A 19,514-nucleotide genomic window follows, 5' to 3' on the forward strand; every position below is an offset into this window, starting at 1 on the left:
GGACGACGCCGGCTCTGGGCGCGGCCGGGCGCCCCACCACCGCCGCGAGGCCGCCGGGAAGGCTGCGACGTCTCCGCGACGCGGCGTCCCCGCGGCCAAGCGCGTCCCCGAGGTCCGGTCCCTCCGTCTGCGGCGAGGATCTGCACGCGGGCTGTTGCGCGTGCGCGGTGACCCCACCTGCGGCCCTGCCCCGCGCCGTCCTGCGGGAGGGGCCGCGGCGAGGGTCAACGGGCGGCCCCAAGGTCAGGGCGGCCCCAAGGTCAGGGCGCCCGCGGCTCCGGGACAGGGCGGACCGGCGCGTTGGTCAGCAACGAGCAGTGTCCGCGCGCCTCCGGGAACCGAGAAACGCGCGGCGGGCGGCCGCGGGCTTCCGCGTGTGCGGGCGTCTGTGGCGGCTTCGGTCCGCGCGGGCCGACGGCGGCTCCTCCGCGCGCAGAGCCTCGTCCGCCGCGGACTGAACCGGCGCTTGTCGTGGCCGCCTTCGGCTCGCGGCCTTGCTCCGCAGCGCCGGACACCGCGTTCCGACCGTTCCGACAACGGTCTCCGCCCGGCCGTCTCCGCTCACGGCTGCTTCTTCGTGTCTTTCCGGTCGGGGCGGAAGCAGAGCGGCCGCAGAGCGCACGGAGCTCCGGTTCAGGGAGACCGTCTCCCCGGCGAAACCTACGCGCGCAGCCAACTGGGAAAATCCAGCGGAGCGCCCAGAGCTTCCGGCCGCGCACGGCGGAGCGCCCAGAGCTTCCGGCCGGACACCGCGGCGCGCCCCAGAGCTTCCGGCGGACTCAAGTCCCAGGTACAAGTCTAGGGAAGTGCACCACCGCTTCCGGCCGGACACAGTGGAGCGCCCCAGAGCTTCCCGCCGGACACAGCGGAACGCACTAGAGCTTCCGGCCGGACACAGCGGCGCGCACCAGCGCTTCCGACCAGACACAGTGGAGCGCACCAGAGCTTCCAGCCGGACACAGCGGCGCGCACAAGCACTTCCGGCCGGACACAGTGCTCACCAGAGCTTCCGGCCGGACACAGTGGAGCGCCCCAGAGCTTCCGGCCGGACACAGCGGCGCGCACAAGCACTTCCGGCCGGACACAGTGCTCACCAGAGTTTCCGGCCGGACACAGCGGCGCGCACCAGAGCTTCCGGCCGGACACAGCGGCGCGCACAAGCACTTCCGGCCGGACACAGTGGAGCGCACCAGAGCTTCCGGCCGGACACAGCGGCGCGCACAAGCACTTCCGGCCGGACACAGCGGCGCGCACCAGAGCTTCCGGCCGGATAGACGTCCCAGGTTCAAGTCTGGGGACGTGCACCAGCGCTTCCGGCCGGTATCCCTGGGAAACGGGTCACGGACGGGCCAGTTGAAAGGAAAACAGAGCAAGGTTTACAGGACCTCATCTGGGGCTCTCTGAAGTCCTGACATAAGAAGGCGGAGACGGTGCGGGAGGGACGGGCCGGTGGACCGTGCTGCGGACTGACGGACACACGCACGCGCGGGCCCCCTTGATCGCCGACGACAGCGGAGACACGATCCGGGAGAAAGGGTCGGTCTGTCAGTGCGGAGCTGTGGCGCCGGGCAGCCTGTTCCTTGCGAAAGAGAGAAAAGCAAGAATGACAGAATTTAGGCTCTACCTCACCGTATATGTGAAAAAATAACGGAAAGTCAACTGTTTTTTTTTTTTTTTTAAGATTTATTTATTTGACAGATCACAGGTAGTCAGAGAGGCAGCCATAGAGAGAGAGAGGAGGAAGCAGGCTCCCCGCTGAGCAGAGAGCCCGACGCGGGACTCGATCCCAGGACCCTGAGATCATGACCCGAGCCGAAGGCAGAGGCTTAACCCACTGAGCCACGCACGTGCCCCAACTGTTTAGTTTTGTTCTCGGATTTATTGATCTATGTGAGAGCGAGCACACGAACGGGGGAGCAGAGACCAGCCGACTCCCCACTGAGCAAGGAGCCGGACAGGGGACTTGATGCGCAGATCCTGAGATCGTGACCTGAGCCGCAGTCAGATGCGTAGCCAACTGAGGCCCGCAGGCGCCCCTGCTCTCATTTGTTTACTTATCTATCTGGTCCCGGAGGTGTGGTTGACGAGAGGTCGCTCAGAAGGCACCAAGTTTCACTCTGAGTGAGTCCTGCGTGTCTGCAGCAGAGCCCGGAGGCTGTGGCTCGTAACCCTGTGTCCGTCCTAGCGTGTGGCTAACACGGGGCAGCAGGGGACACCCAGGGCCCTGACTTCCCCATCAGGGGATCGCAGATGCAGTCTGACCCCAGACGGCCCCCGAGGCAGGCTCCAGGGCTCCCCTGGCAGGTTCTGGGGCCCTTGTGCCATGGGCGAGCAGGAAGAGCGGGCTCAGCTGGAGGGATATGGGGAAGTCCTAAGGGGCTGTCAGCAGCTGCGGGTCCCAAACCCCGGGGCTCTTCTTCACAAGCTGAGGCCATTTCTGGGACTGAAGTGCTTCTTGGAGTTTAATATGCACACAGTCAGCTGGAGGGTTATGCTGAAGAGAAACCCTGGATTCTGCATCCCTCGGAGGGACGCTGGGTCCCAGGAGCGCGAACCACACTTAGAGAAACGGGGCAGAAGGCGGTGAGGACAGATGGAAACACATTCCAAAGCATCATTTCTTCTAACTAATCTCTACAACGTGCAACTTGAGCTCTCGACCCTGAGATCCAGACCTGAACTGAGATCAAGAGTCAGATGCTTAGCCTAATCAACTGAGCCACACAGGTGTCCTGCAAAGGGTTATTTTTAATACTTTGAGATAAATCTGAAGAATAATATAATATGATATTGTACCACACACCCACATACATGCACATATAAACACACTGCACACTTTCCTGATTGCAATGAAAAACTGAGGCTTTGTCTCACTTGGGGCATCGCATGGTGCTCAGAATAGAGGCTCCTGATGTTCTTGGCCAAATTTAGCTGCTGAGAGACAGAACCTTGCCAGCTCTCCAGAAATCTATGAACTTCCAAGTCTGCTTGATCAGGATTTTGCTTTCTCAAGATTTCAGCCCCAGTAACAATTATATAAAGCTTATTGATTTGAAATTGCTCTTTACATATGTAGGTATTTTCTAAATTCCAACTTTAGCTAGCTGGGGAAAAGAACAAAGACAATGTACCTAGATTCCTATTGGTTCCCATGTGATAAAAATGGAAATGCACACACACATCTCTGTCTCCATGTGTGAGAGTGTCTCCGTGTGGGACAGCGAGGGGGCCACTGGGTTCTATGGACAGCCCCTTCCTTTAGCTTATCTCCACACTGCCTCATAGATGAGCTGGCATCCTCCTCTGCGAACACTGAGACCGTGTCCATCCTGATCTATGTCCTGTATGGTGGGCCTTTGGGGGCCTGGGCCCAGCCTTCCAGTCCTAACCAGAAGGCACAACAAAGCTGGAAAAGAGGAGAGAGGGAGGGAGAGAAGGAGCAGGGGAGCCATTTCCCAAATCAGTACGGGGCTCTCAGTAGAATTTTTAATGGCTTTACTGAATAGAAGTCACTCACACTATTATTTGAAAGCCAGGAAACCGCCAAGAAAGGCTCTTTCTTGACCTGCGCGCAGCTGGAGCAGGGGTCAGAGGGCAGGCTCACTAACAGGGATGGGCCATACTTCATGCTCACTTCCTTTCATCGGACGGAACCTGCCGGTCACCACCTACCAAGCTGATGTGGGCAGCAGGACCCAGGGGTTCTTACAAGCAGCAAGGACCCCCCAGCCCTCCCTGCTGCCTAGAAGTAGGGCTCCAGGGCAGCCACAGCCTGTGCCCTGCTCTATGCACTCCTTCCCTTCCTGGCCTTTGGAACTTGCCCAGGGAGCCCACCCCGCCCCTGCAGCCCAGCCCTGGCTGCCTGCTGCCCGCGTGGCCTTACAAGGAAGTCTCTGCCCAGGATGACATCAGCCCTGGGCCCCTGCCCAGAGCCCTGCTGACCTGCTGGTCTCACAGTCACACGTTTCCTTTGTCTTGTCCTTGATGGAAAGCCACAGGTCCACACCTAGTGACCATGTCCTTTCCCTGGAAGAGTGGAATGGGCTAAGGTCCAGAAGGGAGGGGGGTCATCAGTGCCCTGCCCTGGGGCTGAGAGTTCGAGTCCATCTGTCCCCGCCCAAGGTACCAGACGGGGAAGGGGGCAGCTCCTGCCTCCAGGGAGAAGCCCTGACTCCACGGTCAGAGAGCATGACACTGTCTTCACCTCTCACTTAGGCAGTCCCTCAACTGTGGGACTCCGCACCAGTGCAGACTGGGAACACGGAGGACCCACCTCACCCCCACCCTGCATGGTCAGCCCCGACTCCCTCTGCTCTCCCTGCTCTGCCCAAACTGCTCCCCTGCCCTGCCCCTGCGCTCTGTTCTCCCCCTACTCTGTCCCTACTCACTCTGCTCTCTCTGTTCTCCCCGGGTCTCAGGGCACTTACTCTCCCTGCCCCTTCCCTGCTTTCCCTCTTTCTCCTCCTGTCTCCCACTGCACTCTCTCTGCTACTAGTGCTCTCCCTGTACTCTCCCTCCATCACTGCTCGCTCCCTTCATGCCTCCAGCTCTCCCTTCTCCCCCCTACTCTCTCACTGCTCACCCGCTCTCCGTGTTTCCCCCTGCCCTTTCTGCTCTCCTTGCTTTTGCCCTCCTCTCCCTACAGTCCCCTCACTCTCCCTGCTCTTCCCCTGCTCTGCCTGCTCCTTCCCCCTCTCCCTGGGCTCTCTGTCCTCCTGGCTGCAGCCTCTCCTCACCCCTGCAGACAACTCTTGCTGGCCCCACCTGCGGAGTAGGCCCACACAGCATGCTTTTTCCTACACTCATCCCTCTGCCTGGAATGTTCCCTAACCTCAACTGTGCTCCTAGTCACACGTCACATCGCCATTTCTGGAAGCCAGTTAAGGTCCTGGAACTGGGTTTTACTTTGAGACATCCCACCACAGGTCTGGGTCATGCTTCTTGAGCCCAGGGAGGGTCAGACCCCACCAGGGGAGGGTCGGTGCACTAGAGAGATACCCGCGCAAGATCTGTTGCGGGCCAAGTCCCGGGAAAGGACTATAAGGTTTGTGTCCTTGAAAAATGTCCCTGATCCTGGAAAGCAGGCTGTTCTGCAGCCGGGAGCCTGGCGTTCACGGACACAGGACACACACCGAGTCCTGCTGCTCCTGCTTGTGAAGGCCAGGGACACAGGCCAGCATGCCAGTCTGCCATCGTGCAAGTGGCTGTGCAGACCTGTGCCTGCACGCGTCCCGCCCCCCCCCCCCACACACACACAAGGCAACTTCCCGGCAACCAGTCCGGGAAGACAGGGAGCTTGAACGAGATCTCGATGCTCATCAACACCTTCTGGAGTTGGCCATCTCAGGGAAGATCTCCCGAAGCATGTCTCACTGAACGTCACCCATTTGCTCCTATAATCACAGTCATTTCTGGAATGTCACCAAGCCAAAGCTAACAAGGTGTGAAAATAAGCTCTCAGCAAAACAGCCTCATTTCTAAAATGGAAAGTCAAGAGCAGAATCAGAGCAGCCTGAGAATGGTCACGATCTAGAAAAAGGGGAGCAGCCTGAATGGTGCCAGCCCCTCTCCAAAATGCTGCAAGGGAAGGCTCCAGAGAGTCCGTCCCCGATCTTCCGGCAAAAGGGATCAACGGTTCTTCTTTTCCTTCTGTCTCTCTCTTTCTCTCTGTGTGTCTCTGTCTCCCTGTCTTTCTCTGTCTGTCTCTCCGGTCAACACGTGGGTGGGAGAGTCCATGAAGATAACCCAGCACGCTTTTTGCTCATCCGCACGTACCCAACTGCCCTCTGATTCGCACATTGGTTTCCAGTGGTTCTGCCCACCTGCAGACGCCCACCTACTTGTGAGAGCTCCTGCTGTATTATTTCTGCGATTCCAAATCACTAGACATCAAGAGGGGAAAAAATCTGCAAAACCCATCATCCAAACAGGGAGACTTGATGGTGAAACAGAATGTGAGCGTCGCACCCTGCCCAGAGCCCTGCTGACCACTAGTGGGCATGCAATTTCCATGTCAATACCTACACTTTCCACTCCCAGTTGGTTCTTCTTACTTTAATTGTGTGCTTTACTTTTTGGTGGTTTGCCTTTAAAAAAAAAAAAGAGAGAGAGAGAGAGAGAGAGAATAAGTTTTTAAAAGAAAGTTTCTGAACCCTCTCCTGAGGTCGGAATCTTGGAGCTAAGTGGGAGACCAGGAGCCAGGCAGCCCCAGATCCGGGCCTCCTGCGCCAGGACCAGGCGGCCAGTGCGGGGACAAAGGTTCCTGTGTGCGGCTCCACCGGCCTGCGCGCCCGGAAGGCACTGTGTGCCAGCCAGAGAGGCAGAGATCAAGTGAGGCAATGACACAGAGTGGCCTTGGAGTGGAGTTGAGGCTCATGGGTCACGGTAATGAGGTTCGAATCATGAGATTCTGCTCCAGGAGATCAGAGACTCTGGTATTGAGCAGCGAGCAGACCTCCCTCAGTGACCCCAGGGGTCAGAGACACAGTGAGTGCTGGCATCCCGGATCAGACTGAGCATTCAGATTACCTGGGACCCCCGTGGTCTTCACTAGAGGAGACCTGATGAATCAGCATCCTGTTCCCAGGACTAATTACACCTGTCTGCAGAATAACGTTATCTCCCTTGCTCACAGCAATGCTTATCTGCTTCCTGCCCTTCTGGGTGGTTCTGCGCCCCCTATCCTCATGCTGGCATCAAAGTGGGGCAGGAAGCAGAGCAGACAGGTGTAGGATGTGGCTGCGCACAGCTACAGAGCCCAGGAAGTCTGGAGCACGATAAGGAGATGACAGAAAGGAGGAGGCACAACAGAGAGAAGTTCTAGTCCCAGTGCTGGCTGGACTGGCCAAAGTCCGGGGTCTTTCCCCAGACCCACCAGCTAAGCACTTGCTTTTGGGGGGACGTTACTGAAAGCAGGTTTCATGGCTTACTACTGACGGTTTGCCAAATTAAAAATAAATGGGAGCAGGCATGCATGCAGATAAAAGGAAGCAAGTGGGTGTCCCCTAGTGTTGAGTCCTTCCAGGCACGAGGGTCACAGTCTGGCTTCCCGTGCAGAGGCCGGCTGCAAGAGCCAGACTGGTCCCAGGTGCACTTGACTGTGCGAAGAACTTTCTCTCTCCCTGCCAGTAGCATGGCAGGGACCTCTCCTTTCCTCTCCAAGACTCTTTAAGCAAAAAGATAATAAAATAAAGAATCAGACTACTAGATAATCGAACAACTAGAACTAGACTTGTATTTAAAGAAGGGGTCTGCAATGTCTTTCCGGCGTTGACGGCGGACGACGCTGGGCCCCTGAGCTCAGTTGAAGGGCAAATACTGAGAAAAGAAGTTAGGGAGGAAATAATTCTACCCCATAATAGCCGTGGAGGGAGGGGGGCTTCCGTATTGTTTTTTCCTGTATGAAACGTGGAGCGGGGGGTCGGGGGGATGCTCGCCGCGTTTGTTCAGTTACTGAATTCCCCGCTCTCTGCAGCCCACTGCCCGCGGGTGCTGTGAACAGATCAGAACTTGGCAGGCGTGGCGAGTCCCAGGAGGCAGTAATTCTGAGTCAGGGTGTGACAGACCACACACAGCAGGTCCGGATCCTGACGGGCTCAGAGACGGCGGAGCACCTCCGGTCAGAAGCGTCACCCCGGGCTCGGGTGGGGAAGGGAGGCATCGCGGGGGCAAAGACCCAGGACTGGGGTGCATCTGCCCGTAAGTGTGTTTGGCCTTCTTTTTCCTGGCCATGTTCAGAACACCTTGCACCGTCGGTGGTTAATTTCTTTCTTTCTTTTTCTTTTCTTTCTTTTTTTTTTTTTTTTTTAAGGTTTACTTATTTATTTGAGATGAGGGGAGAGGCGGACGGAGAAGGAGGGAGAACTCAAGCAGACTTCCCGCTGAGAGAGTGGAGCCCCACTCGGGGCTCCATCTCACGACCCTGAGATCATGACCTGAGCTGAAACCAGGAGTCCAGTGCTCAGCTGACTGCGCCGCCCAGGCGCCCCTGTCAGTGCGCGGTTGCAACTTCAGCCTCCCCTAAGCAGTTCCAGAGGATGAGTAAGAGATGAGGCCGCGCAAGCCATGCAGTTCTAGGCCTGAACAACCATCCTCCCCACCCCCGCCCCCACCTCCAGGTCCTCCTTTATCCAGTGAGGAAGATGGGTTATGTGGTCCTAAAACCCTTCCTACTCTCTAGGAGTTTCTGGGAGCTCACGGTTTCCTGACAGATCAGCCTAAAATATAAGCAGCAGGTACATGACAGCGAGTGTCCTATTCTGCTCATGGAACACAAAACACGAGCTCAAGCTCCGGAGACAGACCATAGTCCCCGGCTGTGAGCAAGTCCAGACTTCAGAGGGCCAAGCCTCTCTGCAGCTCCCTCTGCTGTCATTTCCTAAGGATCTTCTAGAGTGCCTGATGCTCCCCAGTGGTGACTTGGATCTTGCCATCACATCAGCATTCCACACAGCAGGAAGAGGGCAAAGGCTGGTAGTCGGACTTATTTCAGGCGGCCTTTCTGAAGGTCCTCCTCACCGACCCAGCTTGCATCTCCAGAATAGGGTCACATGGCCAGGCTAGGCCGATGGACAGAGACACCGGGAGGAGCCCTCCTTTGCTGGGCCGGCCCATGTGGTTAGTTAGAAGACACGGTGGAATCAGTCAGCTGCATTTGCTTTTGAGTTGCATCTTGAGGGAGGGGTGGGGGATTCATGGATGTCCTGGGAGAGTATTACTAGCTCGGGCCACATAGAAAAGTATGGGGTCAATCTGTGGGATATTGCGCCATCTGCCCTCACCTTGCTGAAAACTCCTGTGCTTGTACATGTTTCCTTTCTCTCTCTCTCTCTCTCTCTCTCTTTCCGAATCTGGAAGGTTTGTAGGTCAACTGTATGTAATCATGAGACACTTTGTTTTCATCGGGGCGCTTCGCGGGGAGTCGGGGAGAGAAGCCTAAAGCCCCAGTCGGGGGTGGACGAAGACAGAGGCTCTGCAAGCCTGGAAGGAATCAAGGCAGACTCTTCTGGGGTCCTGAAGCTGTCGCCGCGCAGCTGCGGCGTAAAGGCTGTGGGTTCGGGTGAGCATCCGCGCTCCGAGAGCTCTTCCAGGAACTGTCCTGAGCAGGCCTGAATCTTCCCGTGCTGCCTTCCTGACGCTGGGGTGGGGAGGGGGGTCTTCTATCTGACCGAGGGCAGGGGAGGAATCGGGGCTTCCAGAGTGCTTTCTCCTCCAGAAACCTCTGGGGCACGGGAAGCAGGTGGCCCTAATCCAGGGTAATGAAAGCAAAACAGGGACCCGTCACTTGGGTGGAAGGAGAAACCTTGACGTTTTTCACCTTTATTTGGCATTTCACGTGCCACCCAGCGAGAGATGAAGTATGGACGTCTCGCAGAAGCTGGGAGGGAAGGGGACCCCAAGCTGGCTGCTCCGGAGAGATGGTGAGTGCTCGGACTTCACTGCACGGTGTGGAAGGGCGGCTGACAGCAACAGAACCCCAGCAGAGAGAAGGTCTGGGGGCCCGGTTAGGAAGCAGTGCCTCGCCCCTTATGACAGCAGAGAAACCAGACCAAGTGGAGGGACGGCTTTTGGAAGCTTGCTGGTTAGCTGGGGATGTGGGCAGACCCTGACGGTCAGGGAAACGTTTCCAGACAGTCGAGGTCCAGAAGGGGGGGGCAGGGGAGTGAGCTTTTGAGTCCGGCGAGCTTCTCCTTCCTCCCTGCCGGCCTGGGTGCGTCTCCTGCCTCTGCCTCTGTCCGTCTGCAGCCCTCCACTCTCCTAGGCTAAGCAAGCTGACGTGGGCGGCCCCAGAAATGGCCTTTCACTGGGGCCAGCGGGGGCCCGGAGGGCTGTGCCCAGGGCAGTGAGCTGTGGGTGCTGCACCTGGGAAAAAAATGGGGCCCCTCGGCACGCGGGCTGTCCGATCCCATGTGAGGAGGGACCCCACTGGAGGAGAGACCCCACTCGAGTTGGAGCGAGTGGGAAGTGGCTTGTGTAGGAGGCGAGGAGCGCACGTCCCGTGGCAGAGACATCAGTGGCCAGCGTGCTCCACTGTGAAGTGCTTCTAAAGAGAGGAGGAAAGGCCCAGGCGAGTGCCCCAGGGCCAGAGAGGGCTCATAAAGGATCCGTGCCTCAGGAGCATTCCCATGCCCCCCTCTCAGTGGGAGAAACCCAGAGCTCTGAAGTCGCTCTCAGGCGGCAGGGGACCGGAGGGGGGTCTGAGCATAAATGGTCAATGTGGTAACAGACTCAGGCCCAGGACCCCCTCCCCCCGGCTTCCTCCCCAGGGGGCAGGGCCCTGTCCCTTTTTGGCCCAGGCTCAAACACCACCAGCCAGGCTTTGCCTCCTAAGATAAGAGGGGGTGCCGGTGGGCAGCCAGGACCATTCAGAAGCCAGAGATGTCTGCTCCTTGGGCCTGCAACCCCATCTCTGCCCTCCTGCCGTCAGCCCTGGGCCAGCGCTGGCCACTCCCCTGGCCCAGGAGTCCCCTCAGATGTTTGCAGCATGTGTTGGTCCCATGAGCATATATGTACTTCAGGGCGGAGGAGGTCTGTGGCTTATATCAGAATCTTGGAAAGATTATCCCAACTGTTAAATACTCCCACGGGATAGGGTGTCTGGGTGGCTCAGTGGGTTAAAGTGTCTGCCTTCAGCTCAGGTCATGATTCCAGGGTCCTGGGATCAAGCCCCGCATCGGGCTCTCTGCTCAGCAGGGAGCCTGCTTTCCCCTCTCTCTCTGCCTGCTGCTCTGCCTACTTGTGATCTCTCTATCAAATAAATAAATAAAAATCTTTAAAAAGAAAACAAAACAAAACAAAAACTCCCATGGGATGCTGGCCTGTGCCTCAAACATGCGCATGCTTGCAAGAAAATGGGTTATTGTGGTTCTCTCGGTTTTATGACATTTCAGACCCTTGGCTGAAATGGCCCCGGGGCATGCATTCTCTCACTTCTGATAAGGAGCCCTACAAACTGGGCAGTATACACCCAAACTTCCAAGCGCCAACAGAGGACAGAGGTCGGCAGAGGCAGTTGGCAGATCAGTATTCAGACGGAGCATCTCACAGCTCATGGGGAACACGTAGTTAATCGGGCAGTGAGTCGGAGCCAAGGTGCTCTGGAGAAAGAACTGATGGGATGTCCTTACACACATCCGGGGCCGTTTCTCATACGGGATTGGCTCAGGCAGCTTTGGACACTGAGATGTCCCAGGATGTCCCATGTGTAGACAGCAGGTCCAGAAAAGCCATGAGTGTGATTCTAGTCCAGAAAAGCCATGAGTGTGATTCTAGTCCAAACCCGAAGGCCAAGGACCAGGAGTGCAGGAGAACAGCGTGTCCCAGCTCAAGCGGAGAGAGTAAATTCTCCTTCCCTCTGCTTTTCTCTTCGGGAGGCGACGGGATGAAACCCCCGACATCTGGGCGGGAGATCTGCTTCTCTGATTTCGCTAGAGTCAAATGCTAACCTTAGCCAGAGACATGCCCAGAGTCCTGTGTAACGGAACGTCTGGCTCGGCTCGTGAAAGTATCCATCACTCTGTCACGTGGCTAGAATCCCAATCGCCTTTTCTAACTGGGGGATGCCCCTATAATGTATGCTTCAGGACGACCGTTCCTCTGGCCCTCTGCTTTCTGAGGAAAGAAGTGCCAGCAAGCACGGGAAGGCTCAGATGATGTTTCTCGGGGACAACAGACCCACCCCTCCAGCTACTCACCTGGGACGCCCCGGGCATGGCTGTGGCCTCCTGTCACACTCACCGTGCTGGAAGGATGGGAACGTCCCTGTGAGCCAAACTGCACGAGTGTGCCTCGAAGAAGGACGTAGAGAGAGGCTCCGGGTTACTGACGGAGATGCCCAGAGGGTCAAATCTCTGAACTACATACACTTGGAGAACTAGTGGGACTGTTTCCCGGCTCCATCCCCTCCCCCCATCTCTAGATAGTCTTGGAGAGCATCCAACTGTTCTATATATAACTTAAAGCTTAGCTGTCAGACGCAGAGCAGAATTATTTTTAAATTTGGACAAGGACTCTGAGGGATACCCGGCCCAGGGAGGCAGGGGTGCTGGCCACATTCCCTAGTTTAGCGGATGACTGAGCGTTGGTGCGTGGACTTTCCAAGTTCTAGGAAAGAGGAGAGGGACCTTGAGGCCTGCAGAAAAGGCAAGACCATGGCATGTGGTTGCAGATTAGCTCAAAGTGAGCCGGATGCCTGGAAGGGAAGGAAATTGCCAAGATGAGAGGCAGCGTTAAAGCTCACAGTCCGGAAGGACCGGGACCCTTCCTCCAGCCGCCCAGAAGAAAACAAATCCTGCCAGCAGCCTGGGGGCGCGGGGGGTGTGTGTGAGTTGCCGAGCCTTCCCGTGAGCCTCCAGACCCCCAGCCCACACCTGTGTCGCCTGTGGCAGGCTCTGGGCAGGGGCCAGCCCAGCCCGCCTGCATTCCTGACCCTGGGACAATTCTCCCTGTGATGGAAGCCTGTGCTGGTCATTTTTAGGCAGCCAAGGAGAAATTGCGCACATGTCCTGTCCTGCTGGAGATAAGCAGTGCAGTCACTGTGATGAAGTTCTAGAACCTAGGTGAGGTTTGGTGGGCTGAGGTCCGGAGCCGATGACCAAGAAAGAATTCTTGAGACATCTTTGGTGCAAAGTGGTGGTTTATTAAAGCCCGGGGACAGGACCCGTGGGCAGGAAGAGCTGCTGCCCCTGGTGAAGGGATGGGAGGTTTCAACAGCGTTCTCACATGCAAGGGAGGGCCTGCAAGGTGGGGGCGGGGGAGGCCTTGCCCTTATGGCCTGATCAATGTCGTCTTTAGGTCAGGCACTAACATCAAGATAGTTGGGAGGTTCTTGGTGCGGTGTTAGGATCCTGCGTTCATTTACCTTCCCTTCTAGCTCGGCCTCCTCCAGTTTATGGTGGGGAGGGAGACATTAGGGCTTCAGGAACCGAGAGTTATTTGCCTCTGGAAATTCGTGCTATTGATAAGGTAACCTCCCTGTTCAGGTCTCTAGGACATCTGTAGAGCAATGGAGATTCCTGTTCTGCAGGATTGCGATCCCGGCAAGTCAACTATTTATTGTTTTATGGCAGTCAGGGGTGCCTGAGGAATGCCACACAGATTACTACGGAGGGGAGAGGGTGGAGAGGGGGAGCAAGGCGCCAGCTTCTGCTCTGTCTTCAGCCAGCCTCCTGCTCCCTCATCAACTGAGGCGTGCAGTCGTCCCCTCTGTATCAGAGATTCTCTTCCAAGGACGAAGTTACAAAAAGGAAAAAAACAACAACAACAACCCCCCCAAACCATCCAGTTGCAGGGGTTGAAGAACTATTAAAACATATACCGCAAGAGATGAAGAAAGGAGACGTGTCTGTCGCCCCACATTCGCTGGCGATCTCTGCACACGGTATTCTGATACACCGAGCAACGGGTCAGGGCTCTGCGGCGCGGCTCGGGGAGAGAGATGGGTGGGTGACCCTCCTGAGCTACAACTCTGCACACACGGACCTTAGCTTTTGCAAAACAGACAGAACCTTGGGCATCTGACGAATCTCAATCTTACTGTTTTTTAATTAACTATCACATATTAATTCCAAAACAATACTTGTTGGTTGCAGAGTAAGAGAATACCCATAATAAGCAAAAGAAAGAAAACGGAAATATCTAGATCTGTTACATACATGTGCACACACGTGTACACGCACATGCGTGGGCTCACGGCATTTGCCTCTTGCGGATAGATCCGGGACATAGTTCCATGTCCGTGAATGTTTATGCTCATAATAGTAACAACAACTGAAAATTATTCCAGTCTATGTTTTTAGCCATAATCTACTTAGCCCACTGGCAGGACTGGACTCCATTTATATCCTTCGTTTTCTATATTACAGACAATTCAGTGACTGATGGCCAATCTCTAACTTAACATCACAAAATTACCACTTGTATAAGAAGTTAAAGGCCTTTGGGCTAGGGCAGAATTCAGCCTGCCCTGAGGTTTTAAATGCAGGATGCTCTGGGAAGGAGCGGGTGATTCTAGAGCACGGGTCCTGGGCTGGGGGTGCAGGTCCTCGGGGTGCAGCCTGGTTCTCCTCCCCTGCTCTGGGAGAGTGAAGGGCACCTGCCCCCCACCCCAAAAAGGCCCAGGGTTCCTTTCCAGCCGCCCCTGCACTGCTCAGACTCAATCCATTGGAGCAGTCACTCTCAGGCATTGCAATCATCAGAACACAGGAGGAGCTTGTTAAAAAAAAAAAAAAAATGCATATTCCCTGATTGTGTGCCAAAGCTGGGCTTTGGTGGTTCTGGTGGGGCTGGGAAAAACCAGGCCAGGGTCGTTCTGATGGCCATGGGGTTGAGGGGTTCACCAATAATACTGGTCAGGAGAGGTCAGACCTCCAGCTTTGTGTAAGGCAGGCATTTCTTTCTGTCTTACAATAAATGTTTGATGCTCAGAGAGCTGAGCGAGAGGATCCGGTGTAGCTGGGAAGAGGCAGGCGCGGACTCTGGGTACTGCCATCTTTTGGCGGGGGTGGCCCTGAGCAGATAGCTTGTTGGTTCTGCTATTACAGACGTCTCAGGTTAACTCCGCAAGTCCTGCCTTGAGCTCTTTTTCCCTCTTGTACCCACCAGACAAACATTTATTGAGCCTCTATCTGTAGGCTGAGGCCCGGTGCCATCCCTACCATGAACTGTCAACGGGGCATCTCTGAAACCCTTCTTGGGGTAACCTGCACTCCAAGCACAGTGCTGGGTGCCTGGTGACCCTAGGCCCCTGAAAGTGATGGGCTCCATACCCGAAGCAGGTAGCTGGCATTGAGCTTGTGAAAAGTCCGCTGGTCCTTCATCCTTCGCCATGAGACTGGGTACGAATGTTTTCGGTTTGGTGATTCCAGGCTGACAACACAGGTACAAGTTGGTTTCCTTAGGTAAGCACTTAGGTCTAATCTCCCCAGCCAAATCTTTCCTGCGCACCCCCCCCCCCCCCCACGGGCCCCACTGGCTTCTTGGCATCCAGGTCCAGCTGACAGTGTCACTCAGGCCATCTCCAGGGTCACTTCCTGCTCCTCCTCTAGCAGGGGGGTAAGGAGGGTCAGGCCCAGGGCTTGATGGTCCCCAGTCACCCACCCTCACTTTTGCCACCAGCTGGAGCATCCGCTGCACGTTCCTACAACCTCAGGGCGCAGGTGAAACCTGGGGAAACTAGAGAAAAAGATGGGGCGCCCGCAGTTCCGAGCGCCTGTGGGGGAAGGAATCCTGCCGGAGGGTTTCCCTTGGGGTTCTGTTTCCCTAATAGTTGCTGGCCCAGCGCCCCCCACCTACCGCGCTCCCTTCCAGGCTGCGATCCCGCCCGCCCAGGATGCTCCGCCCACCTGCGGAAAGGTTCCGCCACCCGCTGCGCTCTCTCCACCCCGCTCCCCTACCCCGGAGCTCTCTCGTACCTGCAAAGCTCCCACCCACCTGTGATGCTTTTCCCTTTCACCTGAGATGCTCCCTACCCAGCGCCGGTGACGTCTGCCCCCTGCGAGGCTCCTCCCAGCGGGGTACAGCCGCCACCTGCGGCGCTCCCCGCCACCCGCAGAGCTCCCACAATTACTGTGACCCGCCCACCTAAGGCGCTCCGCCCACCTGCCACGCCTTTCTTTCCCCCGGGGGTGCTCCCGAGCCGACCTTGATCATCCTCCCACCAGCGCGGCGCCCTCCGCCTGCAGCACTGCCCCTCTGAGACGGTCCGTCCCCGCCCAAGCTGTGGCGCTCCCCGTCTGCGCTACTCCCGCCCACCTTCTGCGCTGGGTCCTCCCGTTCCCCTCGTAGCTCCCCCCCACCTGTGGTGTCCCCCACCCTGGAAGCCCCCCCACGGCCGAGTTCCCCGACTGGCCCGCGGCGCGCTCCAGCCCCGCCCGTCGCGCCGGCCGGCACCCCCCCCCCCCCCGCCCCGGAGCCCGCCCTTGGCCGGCCATTGGCGCGCGCCGAGCGGGCGGGGCGGACGGTTCTGAGTCGCGGCGGCGCGGGCGGGGGCACTTGCCTGCTGAGCACCCGCCCCGGCACAGCCTCGGCCTGCTCGCCATGGACGACGACGAGGTCGCCAACCGCAAGGTCTCCTTCCGAAAGTGCCTGGAGCACCTCTCCGGGGCCGGCAAGGCCATCGGAGTGCTGACCAGCGGCGGGGATGCCCAAGGTGCGCGACCGCCTGACCGGGCTGGGGCACGAGTGATGGGAGGAGGGAACGGGAAGAGGCGATGGGGTCCCGGGGCAAGCGGGGACACGCGATGGGAGCCCCGGGAAGAAGCGAGGAGGAGGGGGTCCTGCGGGTCCGAGCAGGGTGGGGGAGAAACCCGGCGCCCGGGAACCGCAGGGTACCTTCCGGGGCAGGAGTGGGCGGTGCAGCCTTGGGAGGAGTCGCTGCGGTGGGGATGGGGGAGTCAGGAGCAGGGAAGAATGTGGCCTTAGGATCCTTTATCGGGAAGACCAATTACCCGCCCCCCACCTCCACGTTTAGTTTTTTTTTTTTTTTTTAAAGATTTTATTTATTTATTTGACAGAGAGAAATCACAAGTAGATGGAGAGGCAGGCAGAGAGAGAGGGAAACAGGCTCCCTGCTGAGCAGAGAGCCCGATGCGGGACTCGATCCCAGGACCCTGAGATCATGACCTGAGCCGAAGGCAGCGGCTTAACCCACTGAGCCACCCAGGCGCCCCCTTTTTTTTTTTTTTTTTTTTTTTTAAAGATTTTATTTATTCCACGTTTAGTTTTTAAATTGAGACTAGCGCTGGGGTCTCCTGGACGGTCCTCGGAAGTCATTTCTCGTCCGAGTCGTAGCGGGGGCCGACACCCCTGGGAAGCTCGGGAGTCGCGCGGCCACCTGGACGCCCCGGCCCCCACCCCGCCCGCACCGGGTGGAAGCAACGGCCGGGTCCCCGCCGCGAGTCCCGCGGATTCGCGTCCCCCGCGCGGCGCGGGCGGGCGGGGTCCCCGCTGCTGCATGGGTGGGGCGCAGTGGGGGCTCGCGGGGACCCCGCCCGGGATGCCCGGCGGCCTCGTTTCCGCCGCTCTCCTGGCAAAACCGAAAACTGAAATGGGTCACTAGGCCCGCCTCGCCGGCCTCCTCTGGCTGGGAAGGACCAGGAAGCGGGGACTCCGGGATGTCACCAGCACCCCGGTCGCGGAGTCCAGCCTTCCTCCCCCCGCCATGTGAAGGCAGATTTGGAGGAGGAGGGGACCCCAGCCCAGGGCCCGCGGACACCCAAAGAGAGTATCTAAATTTGAAGGAGGGGGTGACAAGGCCACGCCCGGGCTCCTGGCGCTGCGGCACGTGGGGCCACAGGGATTCCCAGGCGGTGGGGTTTCCTGATCCTGGTAAATTCCTGGAGGGGGTGAGCCGCCCGCTAGAGAGTGGATCCCCGCTTTGCAGGCGGACGCGTCCCTGGAGCCCAAGAGCGCCCAGGCTGGAGACGCCTCCCCGAGCTGCGTTTGGTTTTTCTTTCCTCTTCCTCCTATCCCCGGTGCCTGGTTTTTCCAGGTTTCCCGGCCACACCGGGTGGAGGGATGCTCAGGAGCTGCACCCGGCGCCCTGGCCCACCGCCCACCGCCCCGCGCGCGCGTGACCTTGCTTTTGCCCTTGAGCCAGGCGGGGCTGACGCGGGGGCGGCAGGTTGGGGCGCTGTAGCCGCAGCCCCGCCCGCCGCGCGCCTACGTGATGCCCGGCCAGTCGCCTCCTGCGCGCCCTGCGCCCTTGGCCCTTGGCATCTGGCACCCGGCGCCGCGCGTGCAGGCGGTGAGGGATGGCGCTCAGACGCCTGCCGCTTCCCAGGAGCCTGAGTCCCCGGCGAGACCCGCCTCGTCCTGTTGAGGGCGGGACCGCGGCGCCAGTCCCCGCCCCCACTCCGAGGGCCCCCTTTGCGTCCGCTTCCGCGAGGGGAGCCTGGGAAGCGAGGCTGTTCTGGCCTAGCCGGTGTTCTGGTAGTGAGCCCCGATGTAAACATCCCGGAGGAGGGGAATGTTGTGATAGAGCTAAGGCCCGGATTGGGAAAATGCAGTGAAACAGAGGATGTCGCCCACGTGACTCTAATGAACACCCAGAGGTGTGCCACGTGGAGTCCTGGTGGGGTCTTGGTGCGGCCGAGAGTGGCTTCCCTGTTACACAGCGCGCGCAAGGCGCGAAACGCACATGCATCTGGAGACCTGCCCCAGCACGAGCTAGGAAGCATCTTGCCTGAATCTTAGTCTGGGCCTTGGTAGTGCAGCGTTAGCAAAGGAAGAGGAACTAGTCTCTGAACCGCCCAGCTTCAAGGCTTTCACAGTTACTCGACAATTAAAGTGCTGCTGTGTCTGTTGGAAAAAAAAAAAAAAAAATGTGTAAGAGTCCACTCGTTGGGATCTGTTTCGGAGAGTTTGCTCAGCTACCTGGTGATGTTGTGTGGGCACCCGAGATGATGACCTGACCTGCAGAATCAGCCTTTTCTGCCCCGGAGCTCGGCTCAGCCCTTGGGAGTGGTTCCAGCAGAGGCCGTCTGTGCCCCTGTCCTCTGCTCGGTGGAAGATGATCTTCCGAGAATCCAATCCCATGGGAAGCCCGCTTGGCACGGGAGGTGCCCATCTGGGTGGCCCAGAGAGAGCCCTGTGCCCTCACCTCACCGTGGTGCAGGGAAGGCCTCTGACTTGGGGTTTTCTTGGACTTCGTGCAGAGTGTGATGCCCTGCTTTCGTCTGGTCTTAGACCTATGGAGCATCTGGGTGTACGTCCCGCTGAGGAAGCTCATCTCGGCCTGGGCCCGGGGTCTGGTCACCGCGGCCGCGCATTCGCAGGCCCCCTCAGCAAGGTCGTTGCTAGAGATGTGCCTGAGACACTCAGCTCTTTTCTTTTGCCATTTTTAGCCTGACTCCGCGTTCGGTCAGGACGTGTTCTCCTTGCTCTAGGGAGAATTTTGCTCCTACCTGAGACCCAGGGGAGCAGCATCTACAAGTCTTAATGTCGGGGTTTCCAATCAGGCGTGAAATTTTGGTCAGATTCCCCGTGGCGGCGGGGTGGGGGGGTGGGGGGGTTGGAGGGGGGGAGCGTAGCTACTACTTGTTGGGCTCGTTCTGTGTACCAGGAACTTTACTGTTCTCTCCAGGCCCGGTCACCTTGCTCCCAGACACGTCGTCTTCGTTTTGAAGGCGGGAGGAAGAGCTACAAAGACATAAGTGACCTGGTTCGGGTCACACAGCTCATGTGTGGCATTGGGCAGAATTTAAACCATCTTCTGTCCAATTTCAGTCCTGGGGCCTTCCCAGTAGGCCATGCTCTCCAGGGGCCTTGTAAAATGGAAGTCCAGGTGTTCAAGATTTTGTTTTTATACGTGTGTACTCATCAGAGAGACAGAGAGAGAGAGGAGGAGCCGAGGGGGAAAGAGAGAAACCCAGGTGGGCTCCCTGCTGAGGGCAGAGTCAGAGGACCCTGAGATCATGACCTGAGCCAAAAGTCAGACACGGAACTGATAAGCCCCTCAGGTGCCCCCGGGTGATTTCCAAGCAGCTTTGATAGTGGAGCAGAAAACACCTTTTTAT

General features: G+C 57.9%; 1 protein-coding gene and 1 long non-coding RNA gene across 8 annotated transcripts in view; one reads left to right on the plus strand and one right to left on the minus strand.

The window, feature by feature from the left end:
* Window positions 1-12,586: 12,586 nt before the first annotated feature.
* LOC131838040 (uncharacterized) lies at window positions 12,587-15,933 on the minus strand. 5 transcript variants are annotated; one of them, XR_009356419.1, is made up of 4 exons: window positions 15,598-15,933; window positions 15,097-15,171; window positions 14,766-14,865; window positions 12,587-13,484 (listed from the first exon to the last, which is right to left on the minus strand). It is a non-coding gene; the product is annotated as an uncharacterized LOC131838040 (long non-coding RNA). The 5 variants fall into 5 exon arrangements; XR_009356421.1 differs by lacking the exon at window positions 15,598-15,933 and adding an exon at window positions 15,468-15,571; XR_009356418.1 differs by lacking the exon at window positions 15,598-15,933 and adding an exon at window positions 15,430-15,571.
* Window positions 15,934-15,951: 18 nt separating this feature from the next.
* PFKP (phosphofructokinase, platelet) overlaps window positions 15,952-19,514 on the plus strand; it is a 52,123-nt gene continuing 48,560 nt past the window's right edge. The window contains exon 1 of one of the 3 annotated variants that reach the window (XM_059183692.1): window positions 15,952-16,147. In XM_059183692.1, the coding sequence (XP_059039675.1) occupies window positions 16,036-16,147 (112 nt within the window). In that variant the 5' untranslated portion in view covers window positions 15,952-16,035. The remainder of the gene's footprint in view (window positions 16,148-19,514) is intronic. The other 2 variants (XM_059183690.1, XM_059183691.1) reach the window with 2 other exon arrangements.

Source organism: Mustela lutreola, chromosome 8, assembly GCF_030435805.1.
Source record: "Mustela lutreola isolate mMusLut2 chromosome 8, mMusLut2.pri, whole genome shotgun sequence".
Lineage (NCBI taxonomy): Eukaryota > Metazoa > Chordata > Mammalia > Carnivora > Mustelidae > Mustela > Mustela lutreola.